The 16,993-nt window shown below is 38.4% G+C and overlaps 3 protein-coding genes across 4 annotated transcripts; 2 read left to right on the top strand and 1 right to left on the bottom strand.

Moving 5' to 3' along the window:
- Positions 1–368: 368 nt before the first annotated feature.
- Positions 369–2,718, top strand: LOC122057674 (pentatricopeptide repeat-containing protein At3g05340-like). Its single transcript, XM_042619868.1, has one exon. It carries the CDS (start codon positions 1,306–1,308, stop codon positions 1,888–1,890), a length of 585 nt encoding a protein of 194 aa, XP_042475802.1. The 5' UTR covers positions 369–1,305; the 3' UTR covers positions 1,891–2,718.
- A 6,017-nt stretch (positions 2,719–8,735) lies between these two features.
- LOC122057673 lies at positions 8,736–9,590 on the top strand. The gene has a single exon (XM_042619867.1). The coding sequence runs from the start codon at positions 8,809–8,811 to the stop codon at positions 9,487–9,489; it is 681 nt and encodes a 226-aa protein (XP_042475801.1). The 5' UTR covers positions 8,736–8,808; the 3' UTR covers positions 9,490–9,590.
- Positions 9,591–11,367: 1,777 nt separating this feature from the next.
- On the bottom strand, positions 11,368–16,708 carry LOC122057670 (leucine-rich repeat receptor-like serine/threonine-protein kinase At2g14510). 2 transcript variants are annotated; one of them, XM_042619862.1, is made up of 10 exons: positions 16,406–16,706; positions 15,767–16,313; positions 14,851–15,308; positions 14,227–14,362; positions 14,065–14,136; positions 13,907–13,975; positions 13,539–13,610; positions 11,936–12,007; positions 11,786–11,847; positions 11,368–11,701 (listed from the first exon to the last, which is right to left on the bottom strand). In XM_042619862.1, exons 1-9 carry the CDS (start codon positions 16,476–16,478, stop codon positions 11,799–11,801), a joined length of 1,548 nt encoding a protein of 515 aa, XP_042475796.1. In that variant the 5' UTR covers positions 16,479–16,706; the 3' UTR covers positions 11,368–11,701; positions 11,786–11,798. The 2 variants fall into 2 exon arrangements, with proteins under 2 accessions (XP_042475796.1, XP_042475797.1); XM_042619863.1 differs by lacking the exons at positions 11,368–11,701; positions 11,786–11,847 and having other exon boundaries at positions 11,932–12,007; positions 16,406–16,708.
- Positions 16,709–16,993: the final 285 nt, after the last annotated feature.

The following is a 16,993-nucleotide window of genomic DNA, read 5'->3' as shown; positions in this document are numbered from 1 at the left end:
TTTGATTAGTTGGGATGCAAAACCTGATCAAGGTCTACCAAACGAAAAGCAAAAAAAAGAACAAGACCTCATAGGATCCAAACGGGATTGATATGCAAGGTTTTAGTAATCGGTCTCTAGATCGGTTATTATAAGGCCAATAGGATAGTGACACATGGTATTAAGATTTTAAAATAATAATAAAATTTTGGTATCGGGTTGATATCAGCGTAAGTCGATATCGATACGAATCCACCGAGAAATCTGATACCAATAACTGAAACCATGTGTTCCGGGGACGGCCCATACGTTGTTTGGACCCGACTTCGTAATAATCAGGCTGGGTTTACCCCAAAAACATAAGTTTCAGCCTAAGCAAACTGGCCCTTAAGCACCCTATTCCCGCCTATATTGGCCCTCTTTAGGATCAAATTTCTCTATTCTGGCGCATGTTAGCTGGTTCAGTTGCTTTAAGGACCGTTGCCTCTTCTTTTCGAAGTTCGAACAGTGAGGCTGTCTTTCATGGATGAAACCGAGATGGGTAATGTGCGAATTCAACTCTCACCTTACCTCCTCTCTTATATCTTCTTTTGTGAGGAACAGAAACGAGAGTTCACGAAATGATTCTCTGGAGACGAGAAATGATGGTATTGCCTTCAATTATGTAGATACAAGCCGCGGCCAAAGTGTTCGATCAAATGCCGATAAAGGACACTATTTCATGGAACTCAATGATATGAGGTTGTTTAAGGGTAGAAGGAATTGAAACGGGATTTGGGTTTTCTAAAACAATGCACAGTTCTTACAATTTTCCATTTGACTCTGCAACTCTGACTACCATTTTATCTGCTTGTGATATCAACCAGATCTTACTTTTGTGTGTAATTTGATACATAGTTTGATATTTGTAAATGGGTATGAACTGGAAACTCCAGTGGCAAACGCTTTGATAACTTCCTATTTCAAATGTGGGTGATTCGGGAGGAAAGTGTTTGATGAGATGTCTCAGAGGAATGTCATCAGTTGGACGGCTGTGAGCTCAGGCCTTGCGCGAACACAATTTTATGATCAGAGTTTTAATTTGTTCTGGAAGATCCGGTCTGGTACAGTGGAGCCTAATTCTTTAACCTACTCATGCTTGCTGTTAGCATGTTCTGGGTTACAGGCTCTGAAAGAAGGGCAGAAGGGCTTGTCCTGAGATCAGGAATTGAGACAGATTTATGCATTGAAAGTGCACTAATGGATATGTAGTCCAACTGTCCAAGTGTAGCAGCATGGAGATGTGTGCCGGATTTTCGAGGCTGCTGAAGAGCTGGATGAATTTCCATGACTGTTATTCTTGTGGGTCTTGCTCAAAATGGATTAGAAGAGAAGCTGCAGATGGGAATTGAGATTGATCCAAACATGATTTCTGCCATTCTTGGGGTGTTTGGCATTGACACATCTTTCACCTTTGGCCAACAAATTCATTCCTCAGTGATAAAGAAAAGCTTTGGGATCAATCCATTCGTAAGCAATGGGTTCATCAACATGTACTCCAAGTGTGGTAATTTGGGGGACTCAGTAAAAATTTTTTATGGGATGGCCCATAGAAATTCAGTCTCATGGAATTCCATGATTGCAGCCTTTGCACCTCATGGTCATGGCTTTGAAGCACTTGAATTGTATGAAAAGGTGCGACTCGAAGGTGTGGAGCAAACAGATGTTACATTTCTATCATTACTTCATACCTGTAGTCATATTGGATCAGTTGACAAGGGAATGGAGTTCTTAGATTCCATGGCTAAGGTCCATGGAATTAGTCCAAGGGTGGAGCATTATGCTTGTCTAGTTGACTTGTTGGGCCGGGCAGGACGTTTGATTGAAGCTAAGAGATTCATTGAGGGCTGCCATTGGAGCCTGGTGTGCTAGTGTGGCAGGCAATGTCAGGTGCTTGTAGCATTCATGGGGATTCAACTATGGGGAGATATGCAGCAGATCACTTGCTTTTGGCTGCACCTGAAAGCCCTACACCATATGTTTTGATGGCAAACATATACTCATCTGAAGGGTGACGGGAAGAGAGAGCCAGGGTTATCAAGAAAATGGAGGAGATGAAGGTAAAGTAAGAGACAGGGATGAGTTAGATTGGGCTTGAAAAGAAGGTCCAAGTCTTTGTTGTAGGGGATAGGATTTATCCACAAAGTGAGACTATCTACCAGGTTTTGGAAGAGTTGATTAGGCTCACGAGAGACGGAGGATATGTGCCGGATGAGAGGTTTTTGCATTATAAGCCTCTGATATGCAATTTAGTTTCAGAAAAATAAGGTGTTGGATGCGAGTGAATCAGGCCTGGATTGGAGAATTGATAAATAGTGAACCAAATTGGCTTGAGGACTGCCCAGCTGACTCATTCTGATTGAGAATGTTCGTCATTGTACTTTTCAGTCCATTAATAAACTTGTCTGGAAGACCAAAATGGTTCGGCTTTATTCAGCTCCCTTACAAACCTGCCTTCATTTGCAGGAACTATTTTTTATCCTTTCAGACATTTGGATTAAACCTCATAGTGAGACTCATTATTCACTCATACATTGAGCGTTCGGAAAGATATGCATAGTGTAGGGGCTCGATCCTAGTATGACTTTGGATAGAGTTTTGTAGAAGACAAGGACCCATGTTGCCGACCCCTCATAGGGGATGTTCCCATGATGTCTTTCTCTACTGCTTTACCTTCTTCTCTGATCTCAATTTTTTTCATTTTAACCTCTCTTTTGGGCTTCTTTATCTTCTAATTTTAATATTGGATCCATGTAGCCAACCCCATTTAGTTAGGATAAAGTTATGATTTGTTGTTGTTGTTATACATGGCTTTCAATTCAATGTTTTGATATGAAGCATCATGTGAGCCTCATGATAAAATCAAATTATTTCATGCCACTAGTGCCTAACTCCTTAAAATTTATATATTTTAAGAGTTTTTTGTTATTGTTTTTTGGGTTGTGTGGATTGGTTAAATCTAATATTTTAATCATACTCTTAACTTAGATGATTTCATTGATTAGAAATCACATTTGTTGATTTTTTTTTTTTTTAATGGCAAAGTTTTTTCCCTCTCATGAGAACAGAGGGATCACTGATATTCTCTGCTCAACAGCCTCAACCAATTTTGAAAAGTTAAATATTAGCCCAAAGCCTGGTATCATCTTTGTTGGGTACTTCAAATTTTTGTTTTCATTCTACTCATGAATCCTTGATTACATGGTTCAGAAGGATTAGTTGTGGTTTATTAGTTATTAAAAATAAGATGCATGACCTGATACCTGTCTATAACTGATATTTGAGGAACATCAAAATGAATTTCATGATCCTGATCAGCCGACCATTATGTCAGGCTTACAATGTAAATCAAGATGAGTTGCATGAAGCAGAAAACAGTGAAACCCCCCTCTCTCTCGCTCATATGAACTTTTCCCATATTAGTTAACTCTTCTTACTTGAAGATAGACTTCAACTAGAAAACGGTGAAAAACAGGTCTGGCTGAACAGTTTTTTTTTGTTTTTTTTTTCATAAATAGGGAGAGAAGTAGATAACAGTCAAGAAGTTCGAACTTGAAACCTAATGAGCATGGGTTTTTTGTGCACTATAAGGCTCTGTACTGTAACGTTCTAAAAAATGGGTTCTGATGTTTTTTTCCTTTTTTGAAACAAAAATGAGGTAAAACCTGTATGGGAAGCCCGGTTCAATTTCTTGTTTTTTTGAAATGAACCGGGCACTTATGAGACTTTGGAATCCTTTTTTTGGAGCATGAAATACTTGCCTTTCACTTTTAGAATTGATTCTGAGCAAAAGGCGTCGAAACATATGTAGCACTTGAGTTACGAAGGGTAAATGGGGAAATTACCCTTAAAACATAACAAAAGGTATGTTTCAAGGGTATTGTAAACCCTAACCCCACTTTGCACTTGGAGAACATCTAGAGAAGAGAAGAGGAGAGAAGCAGAGCTGAAACGAAGAGCAGAGTTGTCACCATCTTTGATCTACCATCCGTCTGCGAGGTGGGATGCGTTCGCTGCCTCTCTCTCTCTCTCTCTCTCTCTCCCTCTCCCCAGTGATTTTGCTTATTTTGCAGGTTTTCTGTTGTTCCAGCGAGTTCAAGCCTTCAAGGTTCCTCTGTGCACGAAGGTATGGACATTATGATTGCATATGCCCTGTTTGAACAGAATACAATAGTATAGAAGATAATACAGAGTAGCAGCAGAGAAAGAGGACTTGCAGGATGAGCCAATGGACTTTCTCGGTTGCAGCAAACTACGGCTGTCCTCTCTTCTTCTCCTTTCTCCTCCTCCTTCAACCCTTATTAACTACGTGACATGTGGTTAGTCTTTTTATAACAATCCAGTGCAATCCAATGGCGGCATCAAAAAGTGTGACTCAAGAGAATGATCGATCAACCCACCTTTGCGTGGAAACTAATCTTAATCCCAAGGATGATCCCAATTGGTGTGCCGATAACATAGAAGGCCATGAGGTTTGTCAAAGCAGCCAAGGACCACCCCTACAAGTAGCACCAGATGCATCAAGATTAGTGAATTTGAGGCACTACTCCTTGTGCGGTATCAAGTGTTACAGAACTAATGAGTAGATGGGTCATAGAAGCAAATGCTTTCTCTTTTATCGCAAGGCTATCAGTGAAGAAGCCAGCCCAGATACCATGACCAAACACTAATGGGAATGAGACTACGAATGCTTCAAAATTTTAAGCTACAACATACAGTTGCTATTCTTAGGAGTGAAAAGAAATGATAAATTAATTTCAACATGAAATTCTCCAATGCCAGGAAAGACTCATCCTTGATTTTGTGGATAGAGGAAGACCCACTTCAATGCCTGTAATAAGTCACACCTCTAACAAATCCGACATGTTCTCTCTAATGCTCTTCATGTAGTCCTTCTAAACTTCTGGAAATGGATACTCTGTTTTGCAACAGGGAAAATAAATAGCTGATGATGGGGGACCATTGCCATTCATGGTTGAGGATCGGGTCTTGTTCCCTGACCATATTTTGCTGGTAGTCTCCAAGAGAACCCATGTTTTAGTTCTGCCAATTATTATGATGATTGATTGATAATAAGCAGAGTACATTCTGTATTGGTTTAGTGAAATCCACCTCAAACCAGTTCTATATTGCCCCTTCATTCTCAGTCTGTCTTAGATGAATAGTTTCTATATTTTATCCGCAAGGAGGATATAACCTTCATATTAATCGATCGCAAAGAAACATGGCGAAATATTTCATATTTGACGTGACAAGCATGGTGTTGATCTGGAACTTGATCATATCAATTATTCTCGTTTATGTTTTATTTCGACTTTAGCTATTTGTGTAATAATGGTTTTCATAACTTAGGAGCTATTAAAAAACCATTGACTATCCTTAGATTTTATTTAAAAATCACAACTTTGACACCCATGGTAAAGATGACATTTTATGTAAATATTGGTTTCTGTTAGAAATGATTATGTTAAATGCAAACCATACAGGTTACTGTTTCTTCCAGGTTACAAAATCAATTTTTTTTTTTTTTTTTACCATACAACATTTAAGATGCAGAATCACTCCAAAAAAATAGAAATGCAAAAAAATGTGTCAAGCCCAGAATCATGTTTAAAAAACAGAATCGTTACAATACAGAGCCTAACTCACCAACTGCTTTAGACAATTATTTATATTACTTGACCTAGGTTGCTTCCTCTATCTAATTACAGCTAAACATGAGTAAACAAGAAACATTTAAGACCAAGGGTTCACGTTAACAGCTATGTTCTACATCAAACCAGACTTCAATCCACATGACTATGCACGTGTACAACCTTGCTGGTTTTTTCTTGGGTGAGTAGATCCACCTCACTGAACCTTTTGGTCTTCTTCTCTTCAAAATTCAAATGGAGTGGTCCCCTACTCCCCACCAGCTATTTGGCTTCGGATTGGAGTCTTTCACGGGTCAATTGCCATGTGGGTCCCATCAAAGTTTATAAACCTAGAATTGTACCCATGATAGTTTTATTCTGGTTCGAGGTTGGAATTTGCCGAAACCTTGGAAGTAAAAATTTACTTGTAAAAAAAATGAAGACCTAAGTGCAATCATAGGTAATTAAAAAAAGAGTTTGCGAATTAAGTATAATCAAAAGGATCAAGTTTCCCTTGATCGGATCCAAGGGTCGAAGATCCCACCTTCCTCCCCTCCCCTTACTCCGCCCCGCCCCGCCCCGCCCGGCCCGGCCCGGCCCGACCCACAACTCATCCAGTGACCTGAGAGTGAATAGATTCTCTTTCACCGTGGCTTTGAAAAAATGTGTCCTAATCAAAATCTAGGTCAGTAGATTTTTATAGGCCAGTTCATCCATTCTAACCTTCTGTTTTTCTTCTTATTCTTCTTCTTCCTTTTTTTTTTTTTTTAATCTTGAACCTCTTTAAGTTGAATTGTGGACTATTGTGGTCCCCTTTTGGATTTCAAATTTCAAGAAGAGAAAGGGTGGTGCTATAATTGCTGTTCTAGCTTTGGTGTTTTTTTTACTAGTTCTACTTCTGCTTATAAAGGAACTAAAATGGCCCACTTGAGAGTTGAGACTTGAATGGTTAATTCGCTACTGGAAGTGTAACCTAAACACCTCTAGCCATTAGCCACAGGAGCAATGATAAAGTAAAACCAGGATTTTGGGGGGAATAATTTGCCTTTTTTGAGACATAAGTTGGGTATAAAGATGTGCACATTTAATGAGTCTCTTTCTTCCATGCTAAACCCATTACAGTAGCATAAATGCATAACGTGGTCAGCTGTTGTTATTCGATACTAGTAAGATCTAAAGTCTTGACAAATTAAAATAATAATAGTTTTTTTTTTTTTTCCTATTTTATGGTAGAAGTGTTTTATAGATGATCTTGATTCAGTAGAAAAGGAGTGTAGAAGCAGCTCAGATTTTGAGATATTTCTGATAGATATTTTTAACCCCAGTTAGATTTGTACATTATGCCTGATATCCTATGATTATGGTCTGAAAACCTATAAAGGGAGAACTGAGAAGACACCGTAGGAGTAGGGTTTTAGTTCTGTGTGAAAAGGAGAAATTTGCATGTCACAATAATGATGATTTGAAGAATAAAATTATCCACATGGGGCCTACAAGGTTAGAAGTGAAAAATAATAAAAAAAAATCCATGTGAGAGAAAAACATTACTCTAGCGAGGCGATTCTTTTTCATGTATTATAATTACCAAAGAGTCATCTTATGCAAAAAAAATTCCATTGGACATTTGTAATCATCAGATTGGTCATATTTCTAGAGATTGTTTTCATAGATTTATCAGATCCCTCATATATAATACTCTAAAGTCTACCTGTAATGTCTACTAGCTGCCTAATCTATATTAGAGCTGCCAAAATCTTTCATGTAACTCCTTGGGAGATGAACATGATATCTACCACCTGCAGAGCTATCTAAATGATCAAACCATCCTCCTTCTCAATGAGAACTTTCGGAAATACAACATTCATTGATCAAACTTTGAAAAACTACTTAATTAGTATATTTTTGATCTAGGGGTGGGTGGGTCTTCACATGGCAAGATATTTCCATCATGTGACCACATGCTAGTGATTAGCCCATCTTGCCATGTTATGGTCTTGTAAACAAAGAGAGTCAAGCGTCAAAGAGCTCATCAGCTTTATCTCTTTGACCAATCCATATTAAAATAATTTTATGGCCATTAATAAAGTTAACAAATAACCCTTGCTTGGTGAAAGTACTAAGATTGTCCCTAATCCATTTCCCTATCTTTCATCCTTTTTTTAGTGATAATGGGTTTGAACCCAGTAAAGAATCTTAATTTCTTTCCTTTAAATTTGTGAAGAAATAAATTTTATTTTTTATGTTTGGTGGAGGGGGAGAAGAGAAGAAAAAGAGGGATGATCCTCTCTTAGGCGTTGATCGCCTAAGTCTTGCTCATAGCTATATAGGCAATCGACACATATTCCAGTACTGATCCAACGGCTGTGCTTCTATCGATCAAAACAAAGGCATTGCAACTAAAACCTCAGATCAGTACTCGGACACATGTCAATCACCAGGTAGCTATAGACAGACCTGGGAAATCAGCCCTCAAGAGAAGAGCCGAATCCGAAAAAGAATCCCTTTTACTCACCGAAAGAAAAAATAAAATAGTGAAATCAGTAACTAGAAAAAGTAAAAGAAACAAAAAAAATCATTTTCTAGTTACTAGGAAACTCAATTCTTATATGAATAGATTAAAAAAAAAAAAAAAAGATTAAAAGGAGGGAATTAGTCCCCCCCCCCCCCCGGCTCTGCTTTTCTTAATATTCTGAATTTCCATTTTATTGCAAATCACATCCATTGATCAAACTCAAATAAAGCCATAAATAATGGAGAATGACACTCCTATTCATTTTAGCCAAATTTAGATAACATGTAGATATCAGTAATAGTACTACAGATATTAAATATTGGGATTTGCAAATTAATTCATGCAAAATTAGGGGCATTAAATAGTTAAAACTTGACATCTTTTCTCTATTACTTCCAAATGGGATTCATGTGCTGTTCCCATATTCTAAACACACCCTTAGCTCACTTGTTTCAGCTTCACCAGACCACTTAGTTTTATAATCTCATCAGCATCAGCATTTAACAGCCAAAGAGATGATTAAAAATATCACCACCTTCACTTTATAACACGCAGAGAGAAGACCCCCCCTCCCCATGCACCCCTTAAGAACACAACCCAAGAGGAGTACTTCTCAGTCTTCAACATCCTCTAGCTATTAGATCCATGGAGCCAACATCAAGCCCTCGAATCTCTTTCTCTTCTGACTTCCTTGACAACAAGAATTTCATCACCATAACCCCAAAATCTGAGAGCTACAGAAACCATGACAAAGAACAAGAGAAATCAAGGAATGTAGACTTTGAGTTCCTCTCCAGCAGTGCTAGTAGTGATGCCATGTTAACAGCAGATGAGCTCTTCTTTGAAGGTAAGTTGCTTCCCTTCTCGTCAATCCATCAGGCAGAGAAAGTCGACAAGATCTCTCTGAAACCAAAGGAGTCAGAGGACGGAAATGAGGAAGAAGATGAGAAAAAGGAAGAGGAGAGTAGAATCAGCTGGTTCATGGATGATGACCCATCTCCTCGTCCCCCTAAGTGTACTGTGATATGGAAGGAATTATTAAGACTCAGGAAACAGAGGGCATCTTCATTGTCACCATCTTCGTCATCTTCATCATCTTCTTCGGGTTCACTTGCTGATCTGTGCTCTATGGATGATGGGAAGGAACACAAGGAAAGATCATGGAACAGAGGGAAGCATGTGAAGAGGATAAAGAAAGAGTCGGAGAAGACAAGATCAGCTAGTATAAGAATAAGGCCTGTTGTCCATGTCCCTCCTTGCAACCAGGCAAAAGCTAGTGCTTTCCCACCCTTGCTTTCTCTCAAGAAAGGAAGTGGTGAGAGGTAAAGGATTTAGAATGGAAGTTAGCCTCTTTGTTAGGATTGTCCAAACTGTTTTTCTTCTTCTTCTTCTTCCTCTCATATTTAGATGAATTATGTTGAATTTCAGAACTGGTGCATTTTGTATGCAAGTCATGACTCTTTTTTGGGTGGGTAGGATGACATTAACATCTCGTATCTTTTCTTTTTCCTACTATGGAAAGACCTAATGTGAGAATTCAGAGAAGGAAAGAACTTCACAAATGCAGGAATTTATGACAGTTCAATTAGCAGTTTGAGAAGATAATTGCAAAATCATCTTTGCTTTTCAATTATCTGTGATCAGCAGAGATAAATCAGAGTTCTAATAGATTAGATAGTTGTGATAATCTTGTTGGTTGATTTAACAAGGAAGATCTTCAAGGACCCATTTGGAAGTGGGAATTCATGAGAGAGAGAGAGAGAGAGAGAGAGAGAGGATATAATTTGATAAAAGTAGACCCGGACAATATTCACATAATTGAAGTTCATGTGAGTATAGGCCACGAGACCCTGAAAATCATTTTACTAAAATAACCACTCATTCTTGAGCACGAAGCAAGATCAAATGGCTGTTCATGTACCTTTATCTTTGAGCCACATGCAGAGGCTCGTTTCCTTAGGTTTTCTCATATGAATCTCTTGTCTCCAGCTATTGGAGATCCCATTTCCTTACCATCTCAAGACATGCTTATAGATGTGCTAATGGGAGTCATCATAAGGGGATTATCGCAGAGTACCCACTATTATGGAGCCTACCTAAAGACATTTTTATTCCAATCATATTGAACAGATAACTCCCTAGCATGTCTGTTTGAAGGGAAACAGATCTTGATGATTCTGTATTTGTGAAAACTTTAACTTGGAGACATCCTGTGGGTCTTCTTCCTCTGCCACAATGCAGAGTGATTACTCCACCACTTAACCCTTATTTAACTAACTGATTTACTTTCTCATGTTCTTTAAATAACTGATTTACTCCGTTAGTTAATTTAATACTATAATATGATTTACTTTGTCAGTTAATTTAATACTATAATATGGACAAGGCATCAGGCTACAACAGCTAACCGCATACTCAAAGCAGTCCCAAGATGAACATAATGGAAGCCATATACAATGTCAGATGATCTAATGGGTAGCTGATGACTACTAACAAATAGAGAGGTTGAGACATAAAACAGAGTAATAAAGAATAAAAGGGGGAGAGAATGAAACTTTACTGATGTTTTAATACTTTTTATTTTATAAAGTTCAATTGGTCCCACGGATGCTGTTTTTGGTTTACTGAAATGGGTACTTGGACAGAAGAATATGGGAAGGTTCCTAATTTCTCCCTCCAGGAACATTTCTGTTTGGAAATAAATCATCAAGTTAGAACTTTACAGAAATAATGAAAAAACCTTCCCCACTCCCAATTTCAACAATAATTCAACAAAAGAAGGGCAATTACCAAATTGATCATCTGTGACAATCCAAGCATTGCTCTATTAGCTTCCACACGGTTAGAGCTGCAAACAGAGAGGCTAGGACCAGGTAATGGCATTACACCCTTGCCATCCCTGATTATCTAAACGGTATAAAATCATTACTCTTACTCTAAACCTACCTACCATACCATTTATATAAACAGCGACGGAAATTCTAGAAGAAGTTCACGGCTAAGTTATTTTACATTTTTGTGTACTCGACTCAGTTTGGGTTGATTTCACGTTCTATGTGATAAAAACTAAATATCCACATGAAGCGCAAGAAAGTCTTATATTAGATTCACTCGGATGAAATTCCAACTTCCGAACATCTGAGTAAAACTAATATAAATTTGACAATATGTAGACAAGAATTACCAAAAAAAAAAAAAAAAGAAGTTCAAAGATACATCAAATACATTTAACTCTATACAAATTGCAGTACACATACAGAAAAAGGAAGAAATATTTACATTCAAAACTCGGACTTTCTCATTCATCATTATTATTACTTTCCTTCCATAAAAAAAGTTTGGACATTTCAGAATCTGTATTTAAAAAAATGAATAAATTTGACAACATGTAGAAAAGAATTACAAGCACACAGTTACAGTACTGAAAATTGCAGCAAGATCTTATTTGGTCATTTAGAGCGCTTAGCCTGGAAAAGTTTTGATTCTTCCCGTATTTGCATCTCTAAGCCTCTCACGTGAATATGTCATACAGCTGGTTCTGAAATACATGAAAACAAAATATATGAATTAAGTTTGTTAGCCAAAAAATGATTTTCTCAATTGAAACAGAGCTGAATGTTACCTGTCTGGTCAAACTATTTTGCAGGAGGTGGCGACTGTGAAAAGTTATTTCCAGGGGAGGTCCTAAGAAACAAAAAAAATCAATTAATTGCTTGATATGAAATTTAACGTAAGATAATGTGGCCATGAGCAGAGGTTGTTAGACACTCACTGAAGGTTCAATCCAGGTTTTGCTTTAAGACTGTCTGGAATTTGGCCAGTCAGATTGTTGTTTTGTAAGAAGCTGAAGAACATAGCAAAGACATCTATAAGTAATTCAAGTATCTCGCTTAAATGTTTTAGCAACAGATGAAGGGTCAATTCATGGGAAACACATCGCCACCATTAATATGGCTAAAATGCTTACAATTCAACTTGAGTTTTAAGATACTGAAAGAAAACATGATCATATAGACATACACAAACCGAGATAACAGATTGAGTTCCCTGTCTGTCTGTGTAGCATACGCTAGTGCCTCCGGTGTCTCTCTCTCTCTCTCTCTCCCCTCCCACAATAGGGGGCAGATATGTCATTTCATAGGAAGGAGGAGAGAGATAGACACAGGGAGGCACTAACGTATGCACGCAACCTGAAAGCATTCATTCTCCCCCAAGTTAATTAATAATAAAGCATCTAGGTTTACACTATAATATGCCAGTAAGGAAAAAGGAAAATGTAGACTAATTTGGAGAATCTAATCTGCAACTTAACAATGAACAGTTCATCTGTTTAATATAAATGAAGCCAATTCAATCAAGCGTTCATTGGTGTTATTCAGTGTGTTTATGAACAAGCACGATATAGAGCAAGAGTTCCAAGTTGGGAAATCAGGTACGAGTTAAATCAGCATCAAGTGTATAAATCTATTATGTCTCTTCCATTGATTCTGACTTCAATCATTTATGGTGTCAGAGCAGGGCATTCCTTTTCGAAATGGATCCTGGTAGAATATTGTGGGCAGTTGAGATTAAATGTTATCTGATAAAAACATAAAGATTACCATACTATGTGTACTCTGCTAATTTCTTGTCACAGTAACTGAAACTGAATGGTTTAAAAGTAAACATCGGGCTAAATCTTTGGAATTGTATCATTCAGTTCCAGAGAAAGTATGATGATAAGGAAAAGGGATGAAAAAGAATCCATCCCAAATCTCTCTAATTTGGGGCATAACTAGTAATGGTACCTGGGCTATATATTTGAAAATCCACCCCAGCAAAACAAAGTTTAAAATTCAAAGAAATAACAAATTAGCTTTCATATTTTTTAGACTCAGTTCGAAGTGACCTTTTAAAGTAAAAAGATATACTCCAAGAGGAATGACTCAAGAAGCAACATCATGCATAAAAAGAATTGCACAATTGTAGTTGAGCTTTCTAGCCTTATAAAAGGACTCCAATTTCAAAGCTTTTGATTGTCTCAAAATAGTTTAGAAAGAGCTTTAATCAGATGACCACCACCAAGACTTGGAAACATGCAGTAGCCAGGTTTCTGTAATATCAATATTCATGCCATGGAGCAGATGACTAGGATGAACTGCTCAACTAGGACATCACAGAGTCAGCCCTTTAAGATAATAATCTCTCATGCGTTTTTTCGTTTGGGGGGGAGGGGGCATATGCTTCAATACAAGCAGTCAAGCATATACAGGTGATAGGTACACAAAGTCACAAACTAAAGTATGTGAAGAGCATATATAGGTGATACGTGTACAAACTTAAGTATGCCAAGAGACCCAAATACTTGCATGCTATCATAAGAAAGTAAGACTTACAGTTCACGCAATCTTGGGATGTTCCCAAGCGATGAAGGAACCTGTCCCATAAAATGATTGTCCTCCAAGTGCCTTCGAAAAATGATAGCAATAAATTAGACATTGGAACATCAAAATTCACAAAATCCACTTTATAAAGAGTGGTCCAACAAGTATAATTCCCAACAACGAAAATAATCAATCATGGGTCAATAAAAATAGCTAAAGAATGTATTACATTGTCAAAGTTCAAATACTGTTTTCCCATTGTTGGAGAGTGGAGACTGCAGAGCTATTTAATATGCTGGCTCATGAGCTATGACATCCATTCTTGATAGTCCAGAGCTAAAAACTATAGCAAGCAGTGAATAATTTACTCATAAACTTACAGTGTCTGAAGCCTCCTTAAAGAGCTGACATCAGGAATTGGCCCAGTCAAATTGTTGTTCCCAAGCCAGCTGTTATTCACAACATGAAATTGTTGATCAGAAAAATCTGTCACTGAATATTCAGCTCATTCAAGATTTGTTAATTTTTGGGAACCTACATATCAGTCAATGCGGTCAAATTGGCAATATATGGTGATAGAGATCCTGAAAGGCCCATACTTGAAAGGTTTCTGGAAAAACCACCAAAAGAGTAGACAATGTCAGAAGGATTACAACAAGCAACAGACTACAAGCTTCCCGTGATCAAGGTGCTAACTCACAAAGCCACAACACGGATCTGTGGCCCCTCAGAGCATGAAACTCCAGTCCATGAGTATGCACGAGGTAAACAAGGATCACCACTCCAATCAATTGGGGGATTCTGCAGATTATTCTTCACTCTCTTCAAAGCAGTTACTGTAACAGGCAATTGAATGCCATGTCAGAAAATGACACCATCAATGAGAGAACAATTAACTCAAGAGAAAAGAAGAAACCTGGCACATTCTCTTGGAGAGCAACATCTACCTCAGGGGACTTCAGCCACATAAAGGACCAAATATCTGGACCGTCTTTTACCTAGAACAATTCTTAGATGGGCCATGGCCCAAGAATCACACAGGTAAAACAATTCCGTCCAAAGTGATACAGATTACAGAATGCTCAAAATGTTAGATTGCATCACAATGGACAGACTATTTTTGCAACCGCTCATGCTGTTTTCACGAATACTTTTGTTAGCTGCATGCTAACTCTTGACTATATGACTAGGTGCTATCTCGAATTATGCCCCATCAAATGGGGACCAAAACAGAAAGAGGTCGTGGATCTTGGAAGAAGGTTTAGAGTGCTCCCAAGAAAACATGCCAGGTTTACTCAACAAGAAAAGATGTGAGTAGCCAAACCATCTCGTGTGATAGTTCTTCCTCCAAGTTCCAACAAACCAAAAATCTCCCCACCGTTGACCAAGGGACCAACACCTGATCCAGCCGCAGGAGTCAGAATTATCTTTGTTAGTCCCGAAAGAGGCCATTGACTTGCAAAGACAACTACACCAAATGGAGTCACCTTCAGATTGTTGTAATATTCTATTCCGTTCAATGTGATGTTTAATACTCTGGAGCTCCCTGATGAAGCATTACTATTATCTGCAAAGTATAATGCAATGTAATATGTATCATTTAGAAGCGATCCCGGAGGCCACTGCAGCTCCGTGGGATGTTCAGACATCAGCACAGTATCAAAAATCTTCTCCGGTGGAAGGTTCCAGAATCCAGAAACAGAGACATTTCTGATGCTTCGAATTGTAGGATTATTCTCCCCAAATGGCTCCCAGTATCGATCAAATTCGTCATCAGGGAATCTGGTGATTCATGGTTTCAAGCAAACAACAAAATATTTCCAATTATAATAAGTAACAAAAGGAGTGGAATCTCTAAACATTATCTGTTTTAGGATCTTGTGATTTTGTTTGTATAGTCATGTTTTGGGTTGGCCCTGTTATTCCTGGGTTTGAATGTTTTGTTTTTGGTTTGTTGTAAGCTCAGCTTTTTGAATCTGAGCTTTTGGGTAAGAGCTTTATATCTTTATCCTTTGATAAAAAATTTCTTCAAAATTAAAATCAATATTCCTTGATGTAGTTCTTAATTTAGTAAAATATACCGGACAATCTTTACCATAAGTTATCATTTCTTCGATTTCAAGACAAAGCAGGAGAATTTTATTGAATTAAGCAGAGTAGTGGATCAAACAAAATCAAAAACCACATAAACAGCTAAAAGTTTACACAGAAATTTAAAGAGTGAATTTATTCCGACTTACTTGATGATTGTCCCGTTGTATCCAAAACTGTGTCTAGCAACCAAGCTGAGACCGTATTTCTTGAAATCCGTGGTATTGTAGAGTGAATCCCCCAAAATCACAAACTCCAAAGCAGAAATAAACGGATCAGAATTGGTATAGGTGTTCTGAGCGACACAAACACTCATAGTCTTCCCAATAGAAACAAACACCCCTTCATAGTAAGACGACAATCCATTGACATAATCATCCGTTGTGTTCACAACACTCCATACCGTGCCATCGACAATCTGATCAAACACCGGCGGCAATTTCTCACGGTTTACACCGCCATAGTAGTAAGTGGTCCGGACAAGGTATTTCGCACCACGGAAAACCGGAACAACGTAGCAGAATTTCCGGCGAGCAGCGGCAAGGAGAGGGAAAGAACGGAGGGTGGTGAGAGTTGGAAAGAGACCTGGAATCGATAGTGTTTTGGATACACCAGCAGAGACATAGGATCCATCGGGGAGCCATTCACGATTGTCAATTACGGATGGAACTGTGGCACCGCAATCGATAAGGATTCCTGAAAATTAACAGAGGACGTTAGGTTGATGAGAAACTGAAAATTGAGATTGAATTTGAAGAAAGATGAAGGAATTGAGATCAGAGGAGTACCTTTAGGGGGTGACGGTTGGGAACGTACGACGGCGAAGAGAAGAAGAAGGAACAGTAGAGAGAGAAACGCCATTGCCTGAGGATGTTTGTGAGTTTTCGACACGACAGATGGAATTTGATTCGGAGAGAGAGAGAGAGAGAGGTGGAGGGCATGTCGTAGCTAGATTTGGACTAAGTTTTGAATGAGTCGTAGCCTCGTAGGTGTGAGTTGAGGAAGAAAAGAAACGCCAGAGAGAGAAAGAGAAGGTTCGTTGACGACAAAAGTAAGACGTAACGGCGGCAGAAAGTTTCAACTTTCCGAGCTTGACTGAGTACTCTTTTTAACTGTGGCACCACGAATGCGTCATGCGTGCGCTCTGCACCAGTGCAGGGGCCAATGAGAGGTGTCAGGGTATCGATCATGAGGTTGGTAGTTATTTTATCCTCTCTGTACAGGTAGAGACTGTCCGCTGCCTGGCAGTAATCCTTAGGCTCCTAACCATTGATTCTTGAAAATTATAGGGAAAAGAGATCATTGGCTGATTGTGTATTCTCTCCACCAGTGTGGAGGCCAATGAGACCACACATAAGAGCATTAATATAGATGAG

The sequence above is a fragment of the Macadamia integrifolia genome, chromosome 12 (assembly GCF_013358625.1).
Source record: "Macadamia integrifolia cultivar HAES 741 chromosome 12, SCU_Mint_v3, whole genome shotgun sequence".
Taxonomy (NCBI): Eukaryota; Viridiplantae; Streptophyta; class Magnoliopsida; order Proteales; family Proteaceae; genus Macadamia; species Macadamia integrifolia.
Note: the sequence above shows the minus strand (reverse complement) of the source record. Positions and strands in the feature narration are given on the sequence as shown.

What these genes read in the sequence shown, in the direction of transcription:
- LOC122057673 (XM_042619867.1), top strand. Translation starts at nt 8,809, where the DNA reads ATGGAGCCAACATCAAGCCCTCGAATCTCTTTCTCTTCTGACTTCCTT.
- LOC122057674 (XM_042619868.1), top strand. Translation starts at nt 1,306, where the DNA reads ATGACTGTTATTCTTGTGGGTCTTGCTCAAAATGGATTAGAAGAGAAG.
- LOC122057670 (XM_042619862.1), bottom strand. Translation starts at nt 16,478, where the DNA reads ATGGCGTTTCTCTCTCTACTGTTCCTTCTTCTTCTCTTCGCCGTCGTA. An exon ending in TTGACCGCATTGACTGATAT is followed by an intron (nt 13,976 to 14,064) that starts GTAGGTTCCCAA and finishes TGTGAATAACAG; the next exon opens with CTGGCTTGGGAACAACAATT. An exon ending in AAACCTGGATTGAACCTTCA is followed by an intron (nt 11,848 to 11,935) that starts GTGAGTGTCTAA and finishes TTTGTTTCTTAG; the next exon opens with GACCTCCCCTGGAAATAACT.